This window comes from Bubalus kerabau, chromosome 15, assembly GCF_029407905.1.
Source record: "Bubalus kerabau isolate K-KA32 ecotype Philippines breed swamp buffalo chromosome 15, PCC_UOA_SB_1v2, whole genome shotgun sequence".
NCBI classification, from domain to species: Eukaryota; Metazoa; Chordata; class Mammalia; order Artiodactyla; family Bovidae; genus Bubalus; species Bubalus kerabau.
The window spans coordinates 44,759,941-44,786,359 of record NC_073638.1 but is presented as its reverse complement, the minus strand read 5'-3'; the positions used below and the strand labels follow the sequence as shown (position 1 = coordinate 44,786,359).

At 39.4% G+C, this 26,419-nt stretch overlaps 2 protein-coding genes across 2 annotated transcripts; both read left to right on the top strand.

The window, feature by feature from the left end:
* The first annotated feature begins 1,187 nt into the window (after positions 1–1,187).
* On the top strand, positions 1,188–2,120 carry LOC129629011 (olfactory receptor 491-like). The gene has a single exon (XM_055548752.1). The coding sequence runs from the start codon at positions 1,188–1,190 to the stop codon at positions 2,118–2,120; it is 933 nt and encodes a 310-aa protein (XP_055404727.1).
* A 17,863-nt stretch (positions 2,121–19,983) lies between these two features.
* Positions 19,984–20,928, top strand: LOC129629006 (olfactory receptor 491-like). Its single transcript, XM_055548746.1, has one exon. The coding sequence runs from the start codon at positions 19,984–19,986 to the stop codon at positions 20,926–20,928; it is 945 nt and encodes a 314-aa protein (XP_055404721.1).
* The last annotated feature ends 5,491 nt before the right edge of the window (positions 20,929–26,419 follow it).

Here is a 26,419-nt window from a genome sequence, read left to right as displayed (position 1 = left end):
GGGGTCTCCAAATGGAGGAAACAGGCTGCAAGCGTCAGACATTTTTTCTCTCTCTCTTATGTGGCAGGAGGAAACATACTAGTGCTATATTTTTTCCCCATCTCTATACAAATTTAAAAAGAGGTTTATCTTAAAATTCTGTGTTGCCATAATGATACCTGGTTCCACATGAACTTGTCTCAAACTTTGAGCTAACCAATGCATTTTTCTCATGGAAATGTTTGTCTTAAGCTATGTTAATGTACTATGTATTTACCCTAGACTCTGTCTTCAAGTCGGTTCTGCCTAAAGGCTCAGAACCGACTTGGCAAACCAAAATGTTATACATTGTTCTCCTAATCTATGTTAATGAAATTATATATTTGTATGGAAATCTACCTTTCTTCAAGATTCCTGTCAATCATTTTATGGCCCTGGATGACCCACCACAGCATGTTGTGGGTGAGGGGCCTGGTGCCAGTTTCTGAGTTTTGAGACATTTCCATTCTCTAATTAGCAGACTGCTAGTAGCTATATAACATCTGGCTAAAGACTAGCAGGGGGGGCATTCTTTATGACCCTTTCTGACATCTGTGTCAGAAGCTTTCTCTATCTCTTTTATACTTTAATAAAACTTTATTACGCAAAAACTGAATGATCAAGCCTTGTCTCTGGTCCCAAATTGACTTCTTCTCCTCTGGAGCACAAGAATCCCAGCATCTTTCATGGTTCAGCAACAACCTTTCAACTTCCATGTATCAGACATGAGCAACTGTGTGGATTGTGGATTCCACAAACACAGGGCAGGAGGAATGGTCTAATGAAAGGATGAGTTTGGTTTGGGGGAGGCTGAGTTTGAGGTATTTGTGGGATTTCTAACTGAAGACTTCCAAGATGACTGAAACTATAGACCTGGATCTTGGGAGACAGATCTTTCTACAAATAAAGTTTGGAAAGGGGTTTTAGAATAAACATTAGATAAATAAAAGAATATAACTGAGTTCCCAGAGAGTGAGGTTGAATCATTCTTCTTTTGTGTAAAGGGACAAAGCAATCCTGTACAGCACCATATTTACAGCTAGGCAGAGGGAGAAATTATTATGAATAAGTGTAATGAATAACCAAAGAAAACCAAGAATGTGTAGAATGAAAACATTTTTTTTAATCAATTTTAAAATTTCCCTCAACAGGAACAATTCCCAGAGGACATGAAGTTTGGAAACCACACCAGTGTGACAGAATTCATCCTTTTGGGGTTAACAGAGGATCCTACACTTTGTGTCATCTTTTTTGTGGTATTTCTAGGAATCTATGCTGTCACCTTAGTAGGCAATATCAGCATAATTATTCTAATAAGAACTTGTTCCCAGCTTCACACCCCCATGTACCTTTTTCTAAGTCATTTGGCTTTTGTGGACAGTGGGTGTACCACATCCGTCACACCGATAATGCTTATAGGATTCCTGAAACAAGGAGTGACCATCACTGCTTCTGGCTGTGAAGCTCAGCTGTGTTTTGTGGTCATGTTTGGGTCAGCTGAGTGCTTCCTGCTGGCTGCCATGGCCTATGACCGCTATGTGGCCATCTGCTTGCCACTTTTCTACTCCACCCACATGTCCCCCAGAGTCTGTGCTCTCTTAATTGGGGTATCTTACCTAGGTGGATGTGTCAATGCTTGGACATTTACTAGTTGTTTATTGACTCTGTCTTTCTGTGGACCAAATCACATAAATGACTTTTTCTGTGATTTCTCCCCTCTATTGAAACTTTCCTGCTCAGATGTCTCCATCATTGAAATTATCCCTTCCATCTCGTCTGGATCTATCTTTGCATTCACAGTGTCCGTCATAGCTCTCTCTTACATCTGCATCCTCAACACCATCCTGAAGATGCACTCCACTGAAGGGAGACACAAGGCCTTCTCCACCTGCACCTCTCACCTCACTGCAGTCACTCTCTACTATGGAACGATTACCTTCATTTATGTGATGCCCAAATCCACCTACTCAACTGACCAGAACAAAGTGCTGTCTGTATTCTACACAGTGGTGATCCCCATGTTGAACCCCCTCATCTACAGTCTGAGGAACAGAGATGTAAAGGAGGCCCTGAGAAAGGTAAGTGTCAGAATATATTCTTAGGATTTCTTCTTAACATTTCTGATGACCTATAAATTTTTGTTTACCAGTATCACACTTAGGACCCACTAAATACTGCTTTACTGGGTGCTTAAATTGAAATCATAATATTTCTTATTCTCAGTTGTATATACTTATAAACCAGATGGTAGGCATCTTGGAATTAGTAATAATGATAGCAATTATTTTCACTATTATGTATTAACACCTTTAGATGCCTAGGACTTTATTTAGCAAACAATAATCTCTACTTATAATATGCCAGGCCCTATTCTAGCACAATGATATATTAGCTGGCTTATTTCGCATAAAAACCATATAGTCGTAGTTCTATTATTTCTATTTGACAAATAAATTATCTGATACACAGAGAGGTTAAGTAGATGCCCAGAATGATGCAGCTAGAAAGTTGTGCAATCAGTTTCTGAATCCAGAAAATCTGAGTTCAAACCACTATGTTTCTTTATTTAATTCTTACAGAAATCTCATGATGCTGATTACTAACAATTTACCTCAGTTTTACAGATGAAACTGCTGAGTCTCAGAGATATTCAATAGCTTGTCTTGGGAGATATGGACTCAAGTCTCTGATTCACTTGGAATCAAGTCCTCTGATTCTATGCATTTCTTCAGCATTGTTACTAGAGAATTTGACTAGGACAAGCAAGCCTATAGCTGTTCTTTTAAATCAGTCTTCTGAACAAACTCTACTACCAAGTTAGTCTAGATTGTGAGGACTCCAAAAACAAGGATGAGAATGGAAACCTGATTGGTTCATATCTATAGGAAGTAAGGTCTGGACACCACAATTCCATGATTTGACTGGAAGTCTAACCATATTTAGCTCAGATGGTAGAGAATCTGCCTGCAATGAAGGAGACCTGGATTCAGTCCCTGTGATAGGAAGATCCTCTGGAGAATGGAATTCAACCCACTCCAGTATTCTTGCCTGGAGAATCACATGGACAGAGGAGCCTGGCAGCCTACCATCCATGGACTTGTAAAGAGCTGGACATGATGGAGCGACTAACACTTTCTTCTAATGATATTTAAGGACATGTTACAAATACTCCCATTCGGCATAATGTAGCTTTCCTTAGCTGTAGAAATTTAAAAGGGTATCTTAAATCTAAGCATTGCAATTAATATGCTAACAGCATTCATGGTTCCATAACATAGATATATAAAAAATTAATACCCATTAATTAAACTAGAAGTGTTGCCAAGATTGTGAGACCGGAAGGGTAGAGAGTTTTTTTTCTGGAGTTCAGGAGCTCCCAACTCAATGTAAATACTGGGACAACTTTTTAGACCATCTGAAAGCAAGACAGATTATAAAAGTCCTTGACTCAGTATAATGGGGTGAAACAAGTAAGGATTGGGAAACATAGAAAGAAGCAAATGGGATATTATTTATAATACATTGCTAAGTTAATTCTGCTAAGTATTGAGGCTTTTGAACTGTGGTATTGGAGAAGACTCTTGAGAGTCCCTTGGACAGCAAGGAGATCAAACCAGTAAATCCTAAAAGAAATCAGTCCTGAATATTCATTGGAAGGACTCACGCTGAAGCTGGAGTTCCAATATTTTGGCCACATAATGCAAAGAACTGACTCATTGGAAAAGACCCTGATGCTGGGAAAGATTGAAGGCAGGAGGAGAAGGAGACAACAGAGGATGAGATGGTTGGATGGCATCACTGACTCAATGGACATGAGTTTGAGCAAGCTCCAGGAGTTGGTCATGGACAGGGAAGCCTGGTGTGCTGCAGTCCATGGGGTTGCAAAGAGTCAGACACGACTGAGAGGCTGAAGTTAAAATGTAGAGTATTTATCATAAAATTGCAAAATTAAGTGGAAACATACAAAGGCTAAATGAAACAAGGATAAATTAAACATGTGCAATGATCAAATAATGGATAAAGAAAACTTTCCCTAACCACAACACTCTTGACACCAACTTTGTGGTCTTTTCCTCCCATACCAACCAACTGGAATACTGGTATGTTCTAAATATCCAGACATCAACCTGATGCTTTATTCTTTCATTCAATTGTGACACTAACTGCCTGGAGGTAGGGCCAGACTCCACAGGCTTAAGGCTCAGTTCCACAGCTCTGCCCTCCCCTTCTGATACCAACTGCAAGTAATGGGTCCCCAAGGTACCCACACTTTTGTCCAACTTGGCTACAAAGTCAAGGATTGCCACAGGCCTCTTCCAGGTATGAGAGTTTGCTAGAATGACTCAACAAAATTCTCTGAAGCATCTGTTTACCTTTACCAGTTTAACATAAAAGATATTATAAAGGATAAATTAACAGTCAGATGGAGAGACACACCACACCAGGTCTGGAAGGGTCTCCAGGGCAAGAGTTTCTATCACCAGGAAACTGAAATGTATAATTTGGAGTGTAGAAGAAAATGGCAATCCACTCCAGTATTATTGCCTGGAGAATCCAATGGATGGAGGAGCCTGGTAGGCTACAGTCCATGGGGTCGCAAAGAGTTGGACACGACTGAGCGACTTCACTTACTTTCACTTACTTACTTAACCCTTCTAGCACATGAATCTGTTGACCAAATTGTAAACTCTCCACCACATAGTTTAGGATCTTTATGGAGGCCATGTAAAAAGTCTCCAACCTCTCCAGCCTCACTGCAGAAACACATGTGAACATAAAGTTCCAAGCTTCTAATCATGGTTTGATCCTTTTGGTGACCAGTCCTCATCCAGAAGCTGTACAGAATCCCACCAAAGTTCTTCTCATTCAAACAAAGACACTCCTATCACCTAGGAGGTTCCATTGGATTCAGGAGCCCTGTGTCAGGAACCAGGTTTAAAGAACAAATATTTGAACAAAAGATGCTTCTAGCACCCCTGTCATCCAGGAAATTACAAGGGTGTAGAGCCCTGTGTTAGGAAACAGGGGTAGAGACCACAGGTATTTCTATTATGTCATATTCCACCCCCTGCTATATGGCTATAGAACCCTCACATAGGGTTCCATAAATGACCATAAAAGAATGAAGTTACTGGCATATTATTAGAATTCCATTAGGTCATTAATAACTATTCAGTTCATCATCATAACATATGAAAAGGTCCCCCAAGGTTAGGCTATTCAGATTTGCAGGCTTCCATTTGATCTTGTCAGGTTCTAAACACAGGAATACATGGCTGCACTCTTTCAGGCATCTGTTTTAATTGAGCTAGAAGTCAAAATTATCACTTGCTTTCAGTCTCTTTAGAGGCGTTAGTAGAATACTGAATTTTTCATAAATAGCAGTTGCAATTGTCCTGTAAAAATCCCAAGTGCATACTGACTCCCATGACTTCTGGAGCTTTAATTATGTGAACTCTCAAGTCCTGAATACAAGACTAGCTTCCCTCTGGGCATTTTGGACCCATAATTCAGAGGTCAGTGTGTTCATAGGTCTTTTGTATTTTACCTGAGTTATCATGTGAGCATTGCTAATTGGGAATTATGTGACAAACAATTTTGAGATCTGTTAATATTTATAGATATCTCTTGTCATATTTATTATGGTAATTCTAGGGAAAAGTTAAAGAGGCGGCCTCAAACATTGATAATTCCCTGCCACAGTGACCTCCAACTACAAGAGGAACATTTAATCTAGGCATTTTGGTTATTTTACATGTATATATGGGATAGTCAGGTTTCCCTGGTAGCTCAGCTGTAGAGAATCTGCCTGCAATGCAGGAGACATCAGTTCAATTCTCGGGTGGGAAGATCTCCTGGAGAAGGAATAGGCTACCCACTCCAGTATTCTTGCCTGGAGAATCCTCATGGACAGAAGCCTGGTGGGTTACAGTCCATGGGGTCACAAAGAGTTGGACACGACTAAGCGACAAAGCACAGCACAGCATATGGGATAGTCATTCATTCATTTATTTCAAAAACACCAGTTGAGCTCTTATTATACTCTAGAAACTGAGTAAGCACTGAAGATATTTTGATAAACTGAACAGAGATATAATGTGGAACGGAGCAGAGTTCTCATGTAGTTTAGATTTTAGTGGCAGAGACACTAGGGAATAAATAAACATTATAAATGTAGAACACATTAGTGGATGGAAGAGACAAATCAATTGGGTTGATATGACTTATAAACGGTAACTGCTGGTATGGGTGGTGAATCCTTAGTGAGTATGACAGGGAAGGCCACTTGGAGGAGGTAGCAGTTAAATAGAATGCTGAAAGACAAGAAAGACACATTGACATGGATACTGGAGAGAAAGTTGCAGACAGAAAACAGCACGTGCAAAGATTCTGAGAATTTCAAGAAATAAAGAGGCCATGGCAAACCAGGAGGAGAGAGATACACAGAAAGGATCGATCATGTGGTGCTCCATTAGCCATGGAAAAATGCTTGAATTCCACTATAAAAGGAATGGAAAGCCATTAAATGTTTTTTAAATAGTTCCAATGTGAATGTTTTTTAAAGATCATTCTTGTTGTTAATCGTAAGAGAGAGAAGGGGGAACAGGAGGCAGTGAAGTTATTAGTTAAGATCTGAGATGCTGCTGCATTGTACTGGGGTGGCTGCAGTTTTGCTGGAGAGGAATTCACCTATTCAACATAGTTTCTGCGAAGAACAACACTGCATAAGCAGAAAGTGAAAGTTGCTCAGCCGTGTCTGACTCTTTGTGACCCCATGGTTTATCCAGTCCATGGAATTCTCCAGGCCAGAATACTACAGTGGGTAACCTTTCCCTTTTCCAGGGGATCTTCCCAACCCCTGGATTGGACCCAGGTCTCCTGCATTGCAGTCAAATTCTTTACCAGCTGAACCACAAGGGAAGCCCTCTTTACCTAAACTATATGTTTCTGCCTGCAATGCAGGAGACCTCAGTTTGATTCCTGAGTTGGAAATATCCTCTAGAGTAGGGATAGGCTATCCACTCCAATATTCTTAGGCTTCTGTAATGGATCAGCTGGTATAGAATCTGCCTGCAATGCAGGAGACCTGGGTTCGATCTCTGGGTTGAGAAGATCCCCTAGAGAAGGAAAAGGCTACCCACTCCAGTATTCTGGCCTGGAGAATTCCATGTAGTATAGTCCATGAGGTAGCAAAGAGTTGAACACCACTGAGCAATTCTCACTTTCACTTAGGTAAAGAATCAAAAAGGACTTGCTGATGTGTTAGTGTAAGAGGTTAAAATTAAAAGGAGTTTAGAACTCTGGAGTTTGAGGGTTTAGATTATTTGGTGAATGTGAATGGTATATCATTTATTAGCTGAAGAAAAGTAATATGCAGGTTATTTATGACTGCATGACAAGTCACTCAAAGCCATTTTATTGTATTATATTGTGAGTCACTTCACCTGTCCCACATGCATTAATAAGAGTCACTAGGTGATATTCAAGTGGCATCTGGTCACGTCTCAAGAGTCCAAGTAGCTTCACTCAGATGCTTGGTATCTTGGCGGGATGGCTTAAAAGCCTCTCATTCTCCACAACTCTTAGAATCTCTCTCTATCGTCTTACCAGCAGAGTCGCTGAATTTCTCACATGGTGTCTTAGGACTCTAGCAAGTGTCCCAAGAGAATAAAAAGGAAGGTGTGGTGTTTCCTATGACCCAACCTCAGGACCCCCGATGTTATTTACACTGTCATCTATTTGTAAACAAATCATTAAAGCTAGTTTAGATTCTAGAAATGAGGTGTGTGGGGTGTTTCTAAAGGATGTAGGATTTCTTTATCAGGTGATGAAACTGTTCTAAAACTAACCATTGTGATCATTGCATATATCTGTGAATATTCACTTGTATTCTTTAAATCGGTTATTTGTTGGTATGTGAGTTATATCTCAAGAAAATTGTTTTTTAAAAACTTAGATGGCTTTCAGTGTGTCAAATTATAACTCATTCAATTAGATAAAGCCCTAAAGCCCATGCTCTGCAACAAGAGAAGCCACCATAATGAAGAGGGGCCCCTGCTTGCCACAACTAGAGAAAGCCCATGCACAGCAACAAAGACCCAGCAGAGCAAAAACAAATACAGAAATTATATTTTTAAAATAAATAAGCTATACAGCATGGAAAATACAGTCAAGATCTTATAACTTCAAATGAACATATAATCTATGAAAATATTGAATCACTATGCTGTCCTAAAACTAATACAACATTATAAATCAACCATACTTTAATAAAAAAAAAATAATAAAGTTAAAAGTAAAATCTTTAAAGGAAATAAGACATCCAAATGACCAACAGTAACAGGAAACATGCTGTTGGCTAATTATCAAGGTGATGCGAATCAAAACCACAATGAGATATTATCTCACACCTCTTAGAATGGCTATCAACAAGAGACAGCAGCTGTTGGCAAGAATATGCAGATAAGGAAATCTTTGTAGACTGCTAGTTGAAATGCACAGTGGTATAAAAAAAATTTTTAATTAGAACTATGCATGATTCAGCAATTCCACTTTGGGGTATATATGAAAAAGGAAATGAAAAGAGGAGTTTGAAGAGACATCGGCACTCCTACATTTATTACAGCATTACTCCACAATAGCCAAGATATGAAAACAAACTGACCATCAACAGAGAAGTAGAGCTAAGAAGAATTTCAAACTGATTCTTAACACAATCAGTCAAAAGGGATGTGCAAATTAAATTGAAAGATTTAATGCTACCCACATATTAGAATAGGGTTGTTTTTTTTAACTGACAATAGCAATCCTGGAAAGGACCCAGAGCAAATAGAACTTAAATACAAACCTGGTAGGAATACAAATGGTACAGCAATTTTGAAAAAACAAATTTTGCAGTATCTTATAAACATATACTCAGAGAAGGCAATGGCACCCCACTCCAGTACTCTTGCCTGGAAAATCCCATGGGTGGAGGAGCCTGGTAGGCTGCAGTCCATGGGGTCGCTAAGAATCGGACAGGACTGAGCGACTTCACTTTCACTTTTCACTTTCATGCATTGGAGAAAGAAATGGCAACCCACTCCGGTGTTCTTGCCTGGAGAATCCCAGGGATGGGGGAGCCTGGTGGGCTGCCGTCTATGGGGTCGCACAGAGTCGGACACAACTGAAGTGATTTAGCAGCAGCAGCAGCATAAACATATACTAACCATAACACACAGCGATTACAATCCTAAATTTTGTCAAAGAGAAATGAAAACACACGACTACACAATGACCTACATGCAGATATTTAGAGAAGCTTTATTCCTAATTGCCAAAACCTAGAAAATCCTAGAAAATGTGCATCACTGACTAAACAGGTAAAGGTGTTACTTTCATGCAGTGACTATGTTTGAGAGAATTATAACACAGTCCAGACTCTATAACCTGTCCTTCACAATAGCCAGCACATCATTCAAAGCTGCTGACAAATTACAGATAAGAGAGGGGGTATATTGTCTATACTCAAGATACGGATGAAAACAAACCTCAAGGAAAGACTGAAATCAGAAATGTAAGCTTCCATCTCAGGAAGCTTGAAAAGGAACAACAAATAAATAAGAAGACAGCATATGGAATTCCTTGGCGGCACAGTGGTGAAGACCCATGTTTCCACTGCTGGGGTTATGGGTTCACTCCCTAGTGAGGAAAGTTAGATCCACAAGCCACACAACGTGGCCAAAAACACATGAGTAATGAATAAACAATATAAATCAAAGAAATAGAAAACATGCCCCACAGAGAAAATATATTTATTATTTAATTCATTGAAAAGATTAATAAAATTGAAAAATCCATGGAACTATTAATTAAGGAAAAGGTAAAATATTATTCAAATAATACTTGCGAAGAGGGATATAGAAACACATTCTGCCCACATATTAAGATGGTTAAAACAGATATTTTGAAAAATTTATATTAATAAATTTAGTAATTTAGTAGGATGGCATCACCAACTAAAAGGGCATGAGTTTGAGCACGCTCCAGGAGTTAGTGATGGACAGGAAAGCCTGGCATGCTTCAGTCCATGGGGTCACAAAAAGTTGGACACGACTGCGCAACTGAACTGAACTGAAATTTAGTAAATGATGAGAAGTAAATATTTTCACACTTAAATTCAGACTTAAAGAAAGTAGGGAAAACCACTAGACCATTCAGGTATGACCTAAGTCAAATCCCTTACGATTATACAGTAGAAGTGAGAAATAGATTTAAGGGACTAGATCTGATAGACAGAGTGCCTGATGAACTATGGTCAGAGGTTTGTGACATTGTACAGGAGAGAGGGATCAAGACCATCCCCAAGAAAAAGAAATGCAAAAAAAAAAAAAAAAAAAAGCAAAATGGCTGTCAGAGGAAGCCTTACAAATAGCTGTAAAAAGAAGAGAAACAGCAAAAGAGACACAGATGTATAGAACAGTCTTTTGGACTCTGTGGGAGAGGGAGAGGGTGGGATGATTTTGGAGAATGGCATTGAAACATGTATAATATCATATAAGAAATGAATCGCCAGTCCAGGTTCGATGCAGGATACAGGATGCTTGGGGCTGATGCACTGGGATGACCCAGAGGGATGGTATGGGGAGGGAGGTGGGAGGGGGGTTCAGATTGGGGAACACGTGTACACCCATGGCGGATTTGTGTTGATGTATGGCAAAACCAATACAATATTGTAAAGTAAAAAAAAAAAAAAAAAAAAAGAATTCTATCTAAAATATATAAAGAATTCTCAAAACAAAAGCAGAGGAGAAAAGGAAAGATATACCCATTTGAATGCAGAGTTCCAAAGAATAGCAAGGAGAGATAAGAAAGCCTTCCTCAGTGATCAATGCAAAGAAATACAGGTAAACAATAGAATGGGTACGACTAGATATCTCTTCAAGAAAATTAGAGATACCAAGGGAACATTTCATACAAAGATGGGCTCAATAAAAGACAGAAATGGTATGGACCTAACAGAAGCAGAAGATATTAAGAAGAGGTGGCAATAATACACAGAAGAACTGTACAAAAAAGATCTTCATGACCCAGATAATCACGATGGTGTGATCACTCACCTAGAGCCAGACATCCTGGAATGTGAAGTCAAGTGAGCCTTAGGAAGCGTCACTACAAACAAAGCTAATGGAGGTGATGAAATTCCAGTTAAGCTATTTCAAATCCTAAAAGATGATGCTGTGAAAGTGCTGCACTCAATATGTCAGCAAATTTGGAAAACTCAGAAGTGGCCACAGGACTGGAAAAAGTCAGTTTTCATTCCAATCCCTATGAAAGGCAATACCAAAGAATGCTCAAACTCCCACACAATTGCACTCATATCACATGCTAGTAAAGTAATGCTCAAAATTCTCCAAGCCAGGCTTCAACATTATGTGAACCGTGAACTTCCAGATATTCAAGCTGGTTTTAGAAAAGGCAGAGGAACCAGAGATCAAATTGCCAACATCCACTGGATCATCAAAAAAGCAAGAGAGTTCCAGGAAAACATCTATTTCTGCTTCTTTGACTGTGCCAAAGCCTTTGACTGTGTGGATCACAATAAACTGTGGAAAATTCTGAAAGAGATGGGAATACCAGACCACCTGACCTGCCTCTTGAGAAACCTATATGCAGGTCAGGAAGCCACAGTTCGAACTGGACATAGAACAACAGATTAGTTCCAAATAGGAAAAGGAATATGTCAAGGCTGTATATTGTCACCCTGTTTATTTAACTTCTATGCAGAGTACATCATGAGAAACGCTGGGCTGGATGAAGCAGAAGTTGGAATTAAGATTGCTGGGAGAAATATGAATAACCTCAGATATACCAATGATACCACCCTTATGGCAGAAAGTGAAGAAGAACTGAAGAGCCTCTTGATGAAAGTGAAAAAGTAGAGTGAAAAAGTTGGCTTAAAGCTCAACATTCAGAAAACACAGATCATGGCATCCGGTCCCATCACTTCATGGCAAATAGATGGGGAAACAGTGGCTGACTTTATTTTGGGGGGCTCCAAAATCACTGCAGATGGTGACTGCAGCCATGAAGTAAAAAGATGCTTACTCCTTGGAAGAAAAGTTATGACCAACCTAGTCCATGGGGTCGCTAAGAGTCGGACACGACTGAGCGACTTCACTTTCACTTTTCACTTTCATGCATTGGAGAAGGAAATGGCAACCCACTCCAGTGTTCTTGCCTGGAGAATCCCAGGGACGGGGCATCCTGGTGGGCTGCCGTCTATGGGGTCACACAGAGTCAGACACGACTGAAGTGACTCAGCAGCAGCAGCAGAAAGCATATTAAAAAGCAGAGACATTACCTTGCCAACAAAGATCTGTCTAGTCAAGGCTATGGTTTTTCCATTAGTCACATATGGATGTGAGAGTTGGACTATAAAGAAAGCTGAGCACCAAAGAATTGATGCTTTTGAACTGTGGTGTTGGAGAAGACTCTTGAGAGTCCCTTGGACTGCATGGAGATCCAAACAGTCCACTAAAGGAAATCAGTCCTGAATGTTCATTGAAAGGACTGATGTTGAAGCTGAAACTCCAAAACTTTGGCCACCTGATGCAAATAACTGACTCATTGGAGGCGAGAGAAGGGGACAACTGAGGATGAGATGGTTGGATCGCATTACCAACTCAATGGACATGAGTTTGAGTAAATTCCTGGAGTTGGTGATGGACAGGGAGGCCTGGCATGCTGCAGTCCATGGGATCAGACACAACTGAGCGACTGAACTGAACTGAAATATTTTCTAGAGAAACACAGTTTGTGGGACTGAAAAAAAAAAACAAAAACAAACAAACAAAAAAAACCTTGTCATTCTTCAGTCTGTGAGGACAGACATAGAATAATTTATCAAGAAGATTAGTAGAAAACATTTCTTCAACTTTTATGCAACAATTTTAACAATGTCATAATGATCTAATTTTTCAGTAATTACTGCTTTCTTATCAACAATATACCCAAACCTGAAATGCTCTTCCCATCTAATACAAGAGACATTCAAATGTTAAATTGTCATCATTTCATGACAACTTTCAACCTCAGGTTAGTCCCTCCTCTTAATCTCACCACCGAATCATTCAACTGTCCAGAACTGAACCCCACGACACCTAATCCCTTCTTGGTATCTATCCTTCAATAAGAATCCAAACCTTTCAAAAGGCATGTGCCTTCTCTCCATTGTCAGGAGACATGTGGTAATTATTTGGTGAGTTCTCCCTTGCTGTGCTTCCCTGATGGCTCAGTTGGTTAAGAATCCTGCCTGCAATGCAGGAGACCCAGGTTCAATCCCTGGGTGGGGAAGATCCCTAGAGAAGGAAATGGCAACCCACTCCAGTATTCTTGCCTGGAGAATCCCATGGACAGAGGAGGCCGGTGGGCTACAGTCCATGGGGTTGCAAAGAGTCGGACATGATTTATCAACTAAACCACCACCCTTGCTGTGCTGACCCAAAAAACTTGATTTGTTGCACTATAGGTTTATTTCTCGTGGCCTTTGGCTGGTTAAGCTTTAACATGGTCATCACACATGTTTACACTCAAGTTGTGAAACAAAAAAGACAATTAGTGAAATTTATGATATGAATATGATAGGTTTCATAAAGAGACTATGGATAAAATTATTAGAATCAAGAAATGAGAAGAAATTTGAGATCAAGTTGTCAGTTGAGATATTCAAATGATTAGAAGTTGCCATTGCTCATGACAAAGACAGAGATGGAGAGGAAAATGGTCACGCAGGTGCTAAATTCTCAGGGGATGAGCAGCAGGGAGATCAATTAGGGTTAGGTACCAGAGGTATCATTTTCTTCTTTGGAGAAGAAAATGGCAACCCACTCCAGTACTCTTGCCTGGAGAATCCCATGGACGGAGGAGCCTGGTGGGCTACAGTCCACAGGGTCTCAAAGAGTCGGACACGACTGAGCAAATCCTTACCAGAGGTGCCAGAGTTGGAATGCCCTGAATCTCAAAGGAGGAAGTATCTGGGACTGAAGATAAAATAGAATAAGTTGCAAAATGTAACATATCCAGGAGCTTTGTTCCGTTTGTCACATATTTGAGACACAACAATAACTTTAGGTAACTTTTCTAGATAATTATATGTTAACTCTGAAATCTCATGAATAGCCTATAAAATGTGAGTTTTAAACCCCATTTTACAGATCATAAAATTGAGTCTCAAAGAAGTTAAAAACTTTCACTCAATTCATCCACCTCAAACTGACCCCAGGTCTCCTGGGTACAAAAGCCGTATCTAGTGTTTCTCAAACTATTTAAATAAAGGATCATTTCTGCCTGGGTGTCCATGGGTCAATACTTGTTAGGAAAATATTAAAATGAGAACTACTAACAAAATAAGAAAAACTAAAATACAACAGAATAAACCCATTTAAAAAAGTTATTGGAGTTAACACACTTACTTTCTCAAATTGCTAAAAAGAGTACAAATGGTTCCCCACAACCTCTGTTCTTATTTAAACCTGGACTGACTATAAATAATTTGCCAACCAGCACCTGCCCAGGGACTATTAGTATACTTTAAGTAACAGTGGACTCTGCTTTCTTCCGCTTACTTTCTGCAAACTGACCCATATTACTCCAGGGCTTTCCTCACTACCTGATGTTCTCAATTAAAGAAACTGTTTTGTCTATAGAGAGGAAATTGGAGCCCTGTTGACACTGACTCTGGTCCCCATCGCCCACCAAGTTTCTATTTCAACAGTTTTTCCTCCAGGTCTCTGGACAGAGCTTCCATCAGGATCCTCAGAAATATACCTTTTTTTGGGAACTGGACCTTCCATTTATGCCACCTTAATGAGACACCTGGCTCCATGAGTCACTTCTAGAGAACAGTCCGAGGAATTTACCTCAAAGGGGCAAGCAACAACAGCCCTGGGGAATTCCATTAGAGCCTTTATTTTCCTCCCAATACACACAAAAGACACTCATCATCACAGAAAGTATGTAGCTGTGTTCCTAAATGGAGGAGTGCATTCAATGGTTAACACTGTCAGAGATTCAGTGCACAACTGCTATACAAGTAAGTGGAAAACATCTGCTTTATAAAATTCTCCTCGGAATTCAGCATAAGTAATTCTGGCTCTAAAAGGAGAATGCAGTAGTCACAGATTTTATTTAAATTTTTATTTTTTCAATGAGAAATTAAAATAATAGAAACTCAACTTTATGACCCCTGTGGAAACTGTGGCCTCAGCAATATTTGCACTGCAGAGAATAGACACGCAGACATAGAAAACAGGCTTGTGGACCCAGCAAAGGGAAGAAGAGGGTGGGACAGATTGAGAGAGTAGCACTGAAACATATACACTACCATATGTAAAACAGATAGCTAATAGGAAGTATAACACAGGGGCCTCAGCTCAGAGCTCTGTGATAACCAAGAGGGGTGAGATGGATAGGGGATGGGAGGGAGGTTCAAGAGGGAAGGGACATATGTATACTTATGGCTGATTCGTGTTGTTGTATACCAGAAACCACACAACATTGTAAAGCAACTACCTTCAAATTAAAAAAAAAAAATTAAGAGCAAAAAAAAAAAAAAAAAAAAAGGATTTTCACCATAGAATGATCATTCTGGGCACCCAAAGAAGACCTTCCCAGGAGAGCCCAGAGAAGTGTGGATTGTCTTTGTCAGGCAAAGCCACTGCTAAGCTTGTGTAACTGTAGCTATGAAAAGAAATAAGAAAGAAATGACTTGATATGCAGGTTTATGGGGCTTTTAGCCCTATGCCCACTAATCATCTTCAAATGTGACCTATTTGTTGAGGGAAAGCATTGGGAAGAGTCAGAATCCCTGAGCCAGATAGGGAAGCATAAATGGGATGCCACTGAGCTCTAGGAAGACCCATAGGTAGCCCATAGAGAAGAAGAGAAGGGCAAGAATCAGTTGTTAGATGATGCATATGACTACAAATGACATGGTCCAGAACCAAGAAAGCAACAGATACTATACTTCCTGACTTCTTTTGGATTTGTGAAAAATCTTCCGACATGGGTTGAAAGAAATCTTATACTTCTCATATATATTTTAAATAACTGAAAATCTATCCACTCTTCATTTTTACTTAATGAAAAATAGTTACTTAGCTCTAATGTATGACCAAACACCTTTAAATACTTTGCAGATGTCATTTCTTTTAATCTCACAACAAAGATGCCATATGGGGACAATTATTCTCATGTTACAAATTGAAAAAAAAAAAAAAACGAAGTCAGGGAGATTTAAGTACCATGTGCAAGCGTCACTGGGAGGATCTGAGTTTCCATATCCAGTCTCCATGACTGCCGTCAGCACAGATTGAGCTCACACTGTGTGCACAGTGAATGCAGGGTTGGCCCCCCTTAACTCTGCTTGAGTCAGAAGGCAAAGAGCACACATGCTGCTGAGTGTTTGGCTCAATCCTCAGATAAGCGTATGTTCAGAGGCTAAGAGGAGAAATGTGATGGACGGGAAAAGCATGCCACAGGTGGAATGGGCAGTTCTGTGAATGTTAATTTTGGAGAATGGAAGGCAGTGGAGGTGTGCTGGCTATATTCAAGTATATTGGTGTTCTGATACTGAAAGGAGATGATTTGTGCCATTAAAACTCATTGAGGATCAAATGATAAAACTAAAAACAGATTTTTCATGATAGAGCTAACACCCCTGGCAGTAAGCTTGCTTGTCACTAGAGTAATTTAAATGTGTTTAATGTAGACCAATCAGAACACATTCTTTAATGAGCCATAGATTCTCAACTATTGGTTCATTATATCTCACAATTCATTCTGTAAAAGAACTGAGTTCTGCCACTTGAAATACAAAATACTTTCTTATTGTAAAGTAAGAAATTTTTAGGAAATTAAGAATTTTGAAGACATTCGTACTGATATTTATCATTTGTGTTAAATAGTTCAATCTTTAAGAATTGAAATATTGTTAACAGAAAATTTTCTATGAAAATTAGAACCAATAACACTGAATAAAAAATGTCAGTGTTATATGACTCTTAAAAGCACAAGTTAAAGGAAGCTAAAGGAGATGTTTTATTTATTTTTTAGATATTATTTATTTATTTAGATATTTATTTTTAAGCTTATCATTTGGATAAATATAACTTTCTTTTATAATTTTCACTCATTCTTTAGTAACCATGAAAATATTACAGTGGAGTGTAGTAATTTGTTTAGTCTCTTATAATTTATCATTAATTCTGTTTTCTCAAGACTATCTCAAAACACAAAAACTTTGCCTTTGTCACAACACAATGGCAAAACATGAGAAGATAATAAGCTCTTTACTGAAACTACAGCCAAGAAGTTAACAAAACAATGAAGATAATTTAAACATGTTGATTCAGTATTTTCATTATTGTAAATCATGGGGATACTCAAATTAGAGCACAGAATATACTTTTGAATTATGCCTTATATATCTAGGAATTTGTGTTTTGTAATGTTATCCTCCTGATGCTTTATCCAATTTGTGGGATTACAGCAGTTCTGACAGGTAAAAGTTGTGAACAGTTATGTGTCCAAAATTAGTGGGTGATTAAATTAAGGGCTAGTAACTCATTATCATTATCTCTAGTAACTCACTATTACTAGTAACTTCATTATCATGAAGATCTCAAATATTATGTGAGGAATTTTAATGTGATAAACTTTTTATGAGCTTCCCTGGTGGCTTATTGGTAAATAATCTGCCAGGCAATGCAGGAGACACAGTTTAGATCCCTGGGTTGGGAAGATCACCTGGAGAAGTAAATGACAACCCACTCCAGTTTTCTTGCCTAGAAAAGTCCTTGCACAGAGGAGCATGGCAGGCTACAGTCCACGGGGGCATAAAAGTGTCAGACACAACTTAGTGACTATACAACAACACACTTTTTACATGAAATGCAAAGAAAAATAATGACATTATACTTCCATATACAATATGATAGAAGTTGTATTAAAATATATTGTGTGTGTGTGTGTGCTCAGTCACTTCAGTCATATCCAACTCTTTGAGACCCTATGAACTGTAGCACACCAGGCTCCTTTGCCCATGGGATTCTCCAGGCAAGAACACTGGCATGAGTTGCCATGCCCTCCTCCAGGGGATCTTCCCAAACCAGGGATTAAGTGAAGTGAAAGTCAGTCATGTTCAACTCTTTGTGTCCCCATGGACTATATATAGTCCATTGAATTCTCCAGGCCAGAATACTGGAGTGGGTGGCCCATCCCTTCTCCAGCAGATCTTCCCAACCCAGGAATTAACCAGGGTCTCCTGCATTGCAGGCAGATTCTTTACCAACTGAGCTATCAGGGAAGCCCATCTAAATATATTAGAAGAAAAAATTCATAGGAATAAATACCAAGTTTGTAATAATTAACTTGTGTAACAGTAGCCAGATTTCAGAGGAATGTTTCTTTTGAATTTTCAAGTGTTCACCCTCAATGTAATTACATGATTTTCATTTAGAAACAGCATAAACAATTATTTTACTTACACCACTCTTACAGACTTTTTAAACATTAATAATATGTTTAATGTCTTTCTTCTCTACAAGACTTGGTTTCTCTCAACAAGGAACCTAAATTTTATTCATTTCTGGTTCCCCACAGTGTGTTCATTATATTGTACAAATCACGCATGAATTCATTTAGCAAGCTTTGCTTTAGCACAGTTTGTTCCCAAGCACTACTTATTTGTGACACAGGGATAAAATGCATCATCGTTGAGGAGAATGTATATTAATTGGGCGTAGCAAAATGTAAAAATGCAAACAACAACAAAACCATAACCCAGGTATAAACAATGGCAAACTAGACAACTTCAAAGTGTGATATCAACACAAAGGAAAGTTTTCTGATTGTCCCTTAGAAGGCAAAGAAAGCTTTGCAGATAAATGAATCTTAAGGATGAATGAAGTCATCCAGGGTAATGACAGGGGGAGACTGTAAAGCCATTCAAGTGAGAGAGCAAAGATTAAGGCCAGAGAGGGTAGAGTGCACTGAGGGGACTCTAAATAGTTCAGGAAGTTGGATTAGTGCAAGTGTTGGATGGAAACAGCCTGAGAGACATGCAAAATGTTTTAGGTAGGGGACACACCAGAAAGTGTACACTATCCTCTGCTAAGACGGTTAGGTTTCCTCCTGCAGGCTGGAGAAACCATGAAAGTCTTAAAAGCATGCCTTCGGTATCACCCTTTTATTTGAGCAAGAGATCACTTTGGCAGATATATTGTGAATTATAAGGATACAAGAATGAAGACAAGGAGGTAAATAGATGAACAAAATAAAGAGGAAAAATGAACACAGTCTCAACTAAAGCAGGGATACTAGCAGTGGAAGTATGGAGATGGATAAATAAATGGGGAACAAAATTGTAGATAGAATCATTAGGAGTTTATTACATGTGGTCCAATGTGAGGAATAAGATGAGGACCACTCACATATTTCAGACACAAGAGATTGGGTGGATTGTGGTATCATTCCACAGATACAGAACACAGGAGGAGTGGTCCAAGGAAGGGATGAGTTTGGTCTGGAGGAGGCTGAGTTAGGGTATTTCTTGGATCATCAACTGGAGACTTCCAAACAATTACTGAAACTATGCATCTGGATAGTAGAAGAGAGTTCTAAGATTCAGAGTTAAAGAGGTTCTTTAAAGTAAACGGTGGATAAGTAAAAGAATAAAATTGAGACTGCCAGAGAGTGAGGTTGAATCATTCTTTTTTATGTAAAAAGCAAAGAAACAAAAAAATCAAAACATCATCTACAGCATCATAGTTACAGACCAGGCAGGGGAAGTAAACACTATGAATGGCTCCAAGGAATAACCAAAGAAATTCAGGAACAGCTAGGGAAAACTGGAAATGTGTAGGGAGAAAGCATAAAACAAGTGAACATTCACATTTCCTTCAACAGGAACAATTCCCAGAGGACATGGAGGCTGGAAACCACACCAGTGTGACAGAGTTCATCCTTTTGGGGTTAACGGAGGATCCTACACTTTGTGTCATCTTCTTTGTGGTGTTTGTAGGCATTTATGTCATCACCTTAATAGGCAATATTAGCATAATAATTTTAATAAGAAGCTGTTCCCACCTTCATACTCCCATGTACTTCTTCCTCAGCCACTTGGCTTTTGTAGACATCGGGCTTTCCATATCCATCACACCTATGATGATTATAGGACTTCTGAAACATAGATTGGCCCTCCCAGTTGCTGGCTGTGAAGCCCAGCTCTGTTCTGGGGTCACATTTGGGACAGCTGAGTGCTTCCTGCTGGCTGCCATGGCCTATGACCGCTATGTGGCCATCTGCTTGCCCCTGCTCTATTCCACCCGTATGTCCCCCAGAGTCTGTGTCATCTTGGTTGGGGCTTGCTATCTGGGTGGGTGTGTGAATGCTTGGACATTTGGTAGTTGCTTACTGACTCTGTCTTTCTGTGGGCCAACACAGGTAGACCACTTTTTCTGTGACTTCTCCCCTCTGTTGAAACTTTCCTGCTCAGATGTCTCCATCATTGAAATTATCCCTTCCATCTCTTCTGGCTCCATCATTGTGGTCACAGTGTCTGTCATAGCTCTCTCTTACATCTGCATCCTCAACACCATCCTGAAGATGCGCTCCACTGAAGGGAGACACAAGGCCTTCTCCACCTGCACCTCTCACCTCACTGCAGTCACTCTCTACTATGGAACGATTACCTCCATTTATGTGATGCCCAAATCCAGCTACTCAACTGAGCAGAACAAAGTGCTGTCTCTGTTCTACACAGTGTTGATACCCATGTTGAACCCTCTCATCTACAGTCTGAGGAACAGAGATGTAAAGGAGGCCCTGAGAAAGCAAGTGTCAGAATATATTCTTAGGATCTATTCTTAATATTTCAGATGACCTATAAATTTTTGTTTACCGGTAGCATACCAATTGCTTAAATTGAAAACACAGTGCTGCTGCTGCTGCTGCTGCTGCTGCTAAGTCACTTCAGTCGTGTCTGACTCTGTGCGACCCCACAGATGGCAGCCCACCAGGCTCCCCCGTCCCTGGGATTCTCCAGGCAAGAACACTGGAGTGGGCTGCCATTTCCCTCTCCAATGCATGAAAGTGAAAAGTGAAAGTGAAGTCGCTCAGTCGTGTCCGACTCTTAGCCACCCCATGGACTGCAGCCCACCAGGCTCCTCTGTCCATGGGATTTTCCAGGCAAGAGTACTGGAGTGGGCTGCCATTGCCTTCTCCTGAAAACACAATACTTCTTCTTTAAAATTTTATTGAAGCATAGTTGATTTATAATGAGTTAATTTCTGATGTGCAGCAGAGAGACTCACAGATACATATATGTATTCTTTCTCATTCTTTTCCATTATGGTTTATCACAAGATATTGAATATAGTTCCCTGGGCTATATGGTAGGACCTTGCTGTTTATCAGTCCTGTTTTCACTAGTTTGCATCTGCTTGCTAATCCCAAACTCCCAATCCTTCCCTCTCCCACTCCCCAACCCCTTGGCTAGCACACATCTGTTCTCTATGCCTGTGAGTCTATTTTTGTTTCATAAATACATTCATTTATGTCATATTTTAGATTCCACATATAACTGATATATTTGGTATATATACTACATCATTATCTATTCATCTGTCAATGGACATTTACATTGTTTTCTTGGCTATTGTAAATAGTGCTGCTATGAACATAGGGGTGTATTATTTTATTGAATTATAGTTTTGTCTGGGTATATTCCCAGGAGTGGGGTTGCTGCATCATATGCTGCTGCTACTGCTGCTAAGTCGCTTCAGTCGTGTCCGACTCTGTGCAACCCCATAGATGGCAGCCCACCAGGCTCCCCCGTCCCCGGGATTCTCCAGGCAAGAACACTGGAGTGGGTTGCCATTGCCTTCTCTAACTGCATCATATGGCAACCTCCATACTGAGGAGGTTTTCAGAGGAACCTCTGTACTGTTTTTCATAATGGTTGTATGGAAAACATTATCACTTCTAACTCTCAATTTTATATACTTATAAACCAACTGGGAGACACCTTAAAATCAGTAAAATGATAGTAATAGTTATTACTATTTTGTATTAACACCTGTAACTACCTTGGATTTTTCTTTGTCTCTCAAACAAAAATTTGTACTTACAATGTGCCAGGCCCTATTTTAAGCACACTGGGGTACTAACTGGTTGACTTCTCATAAAAATCCTATGAAGTAGTACTATTATTTCTATTTTACAAATGAATCATCTAGGGCACAGAGACATCACATAGATTGCTCAAAATCATGCAGCTTAGAAGTTGTGGGACCACTGTCTGAATCCGGAAAACCTGGCTACAAAACCACTATGCTTCTCCATTTAATTTTCATAGTAATCCCATGATGCCACTGTTTTAAATTTACCTCAATTTACAGATGAGAATATTGAGTGCTAGAAAGTACCAATAGTTTCTAGCTGGAGAGATATGAACTCAACTGTTCTAAATCTAACAGCATCAAGTCCTCTGATCCATGCCCTTGACCTACTCTATGAGCCACAATCAGTCCAAAGACTTCAGCACTGTTATTGATCTAAAAGATCTGAGCAGGATCAGCAAGCCTAACCTGTTCCTTTGCTTCAGTCTTCTGAACAAGCTCTACCCCCAAGAAGATCTAGGTTGTGAAGACTACAAAACAAGGAGAAGAATGTGAAGACTGTATTGATCTCTAGCTACCTATACAAAATAAGGTCTGGACCCCACAATCACATGATATGACTGGAAGTCCATCTCTATTTAAACACATTAAAAGCAAATACTTCCATTTCACACAATGTAGTCTTCCTTATATACAGGAATTTTAAAGGGTATCTTTAATTCTAAGCATTGCAATTAATATGTAAACAACAATCATAGTTCCATAGTCTAGATTTATAGAGAGATTAGAATCTAATTAAAAGCTAGAAATATTGCCAAAGATTGTACTAATGTTATTTCTTGCATAATAATGCATCCTTATAAACATCACCACTGGAAAGGGAGAGGAGAGATTTTTCTAGAATATAGGAACTCTCAACAGAAGCAAATATGAGGCAACTCTTTAAAGCATCTGAAAGCAACATTTAGATCTTAAGTCCTTGTCTCAGCATAATGGAGTGAGAGAAGGAGGCCTGGAAAACATAATTGAAAAATTAACAAAATGGAAAATATTTATAATATACTGCTATATATTATTTATATAAAACAAATATTAAGGCCACAGAGATCATTTAAAACACTTGACATTATGAAATAATGGGCAATGGGACCCATTATTCTCCACTCACAGCACACCTTACAAAAACGTGTGGTGTTTTTGCCTTCCATACCAACCAATTGGAAAATAATATATAGTCTAAATATCCAGATACCAACTTGCTGCTCTATTCTTCCATTCAGTTGTGAATTCTAACTGCCTGGAGGTAGTGTCAGACTTCACAGATTTAAGGCTCAGTTCCAAAACTCTGCCCTCCCTTTGGACACCAACTGCAAGCAATGGGTCTCCAGGGTATCCACACTTCTGTCCAACTTGGCTACAAAGTCAGGGAGTCCTACAACCCTCTTACAGCTTTGATCATTTGCTGGGATGGTTTACAAAACTCTTGAACACATTTGCTTACATTTTTCCAGTGTATCATAAATGATATTATAAAGGAATAATAATGTCTTTATTAAGATAATTAAAACTTAACTGCCAGATGGAGAGACATGATGCACTGGGTCTGAAAGGGTCCCCAGGGCAGGAGCTTCCATTACCAAGAAGTTGGAGTATATAGCCCTTCCAGCAAGTGGATCTGTTCACCAACTTAAAAGCTTTCCACCAGATAGTTTAGTATTTTATGGAGGCTATGTAATCAATCTCCAGCCTCTCCATTCTCACTGCAGAAATGGGTATGGATGTAAAGTTTCAGGCTTTTCATCATGATTTGATATGATGACCAGCCCTCATCCAGAAGCTATACAGAATCCCACCAAGGGGGATTCCAATAAAAGACACCCACCCAGAAATTCAAAGGGGTTTAGCAGCCCTGTGTCAGGAACCAGGGTTAAAGAACAAATATTTGAACAAAAGATGCTTCTAGCACCATTGTCATTCAGAAAATTACAGGAGTTTCAAGCCCTATGTTAGGATCTGGGGGCAGAGACCAAAGGTTTATTTATATCATGTCACAGTTCACCCCATGGTTTGTGGCTATGGACCCTTCACAAGAACAAATGACCAAAAAATAATGAAATTCAATTCAGTTCAGTTGCTCAGTCATATCCAACTCTTTGTGACCCAAAGGAGTGCATCATGCCATGCTTCCCAGTCCATCACCATCTCCTGGAGCCTGCTCAAACTAATGTGCATCGAATCAGTGATGCCATCCAACCATCTCATCCTCTGTCATCCCCTTTTCCTCCAGCCTTCAAACTTTCCCAGAATCAGGGTCTTTTCCAATGAGTCAGTTCTTCGCATCAGGTGGCCAAAATATTGGAACTTCAGCTTCAGCACCAGTCCTTCCAATGAATGTTTAGGACTGATTTCCTCTAGGATTGACCGGTTGGATCTCCTCGCAGTTCAAGGGACTCTCAAGAGTCTTCTCCAACACTACAGCTCAAAAGTATCAATTATTCAACCTCAGCTTTCTTTTTTTTTATTTTATTATTTTTTAATTTTATTTTATTTTTAAACTTTACATAATTGTATTAGTTTTGCCAAATATCAAAATGAATCTGCCACAGGTATACATGTGTTCCCTATCCTGAACCCTCCTCCCTCCTCCCTCCTCATACCATCCCTCTGGGTCATCCCAGTGCACCAGCCCCAAGCATCCAGTATCGTGCATCGAACCTGGACTGGCAACTCGTTTCATACATGCTATTTTACATGTTTCAATGCCATTCTGCCAAATCTTCCCACCCTCTCCCTCTCCCACAGAGTCCATAAGACTCTTCTAGACATCAGTGTCTCTTTTGCTGTCTCGTACACAGGGTTATTGTTACCATCTTTCTATGGAGTATTACTCAGCCATTAAAAAGAATACATTTGAATCAGTTCTAATGAATGGGATGAAACTGGAGCCTATTATACAGAGTGAAGTAAGCCAGAAAGAAAAACACCAATACAGTATACTAATGCATATATATGGAATTCAACCTCAGCTTTCTTTATGGTCCAACTTACACATCCATACATGACTACTGGAAAAATCAAAGCTTTGTCTAGATGGACCTTTGTTGGCAAAGTAATGTCTCTGCTTTTTAATATGCTGTCTATGCTGGTCATAGCTTTTCTTCCAAGGAAACATGTTTTAATTTCATTACTGCAGTCACCATCTGCAGTGATTTTGGAGCCCCAAAAAATAAAGTCTCTCACTGTTTCCATTCTTTCCCCATCTATTTTCCATGAAATGTAGGGACCAAAAGCCAAGATCTTAGTTTTTTGAAGGTTGAGTTTTAAGTCAAGTTTTTAAATTTCCTCTTTCATTTTCATCAAGTTCATTTAGTTCCTCTTCACTTTCTGCCATAAGGGTGTTTGTGGAGTGGCTGCAGGACTGGAATTTATCCTGGCAATCTTGATTCCAGCTCATGCTTCATCCAGCCCGGCATTTCACATGACGTACTCTGCATATGAATTAAATAAGCAGGATGACAATATACAGTCTCAATGTATTCCTTTCCCAATTTGGACCAGTCCGTTGTTCCATGTCTTGTTCTAACTGTTGCTTCTTGACCTGTATACAGATTTCTCAGGAGACAGGTCAGGTGGTCTGATATTGCCATCTCTTTAAGAATTTTCCACAGTTTGTTGTGATCCACACAGTCAAAGACTTTGGCGTAGTCAATAAAGCAGAGGTAGATGTTTCTCTGGAACTCTCTCACTTTTTTGATGATCCAACACTTGTTGGCAATTTGATCTCCATTTCCTCTGCGTTTTCTAAATCCAGCATTAACATCTGGAAGTTCATGGTTCATGTACTGTTGAAGCCTTACTTGGAGAATTTTGAGATTAGTTTGTTAGCATGTGAGATGAGTGCAATTGTGCAGTAGTTGCAACATTCTTTGGCATTGCCTTTCTTAGGGATTGCAATGAAAACTGACCTTTTCCAGTCCTGTGGCCCCTCCACAATAGCCAAGATTGAAAACAAACTTACCATCAACAGAGAAGTAGAGCTAAGAAGAACTTGAAATTGATTCTTAACACAGTCAAAAGGGAAGTAAATTAAAATAAAAGACTTAATGCTATGCACATATTAGAATAGCTTATCTTTTTTAAGTGACAATATCAATCCTGTTAAGGACCCAGAGTAAATAGAACTGAAATACAAAGCGGGTAGGAATGCAAAATGGTATAGCCATTTTGAAAAAAAACAAGTT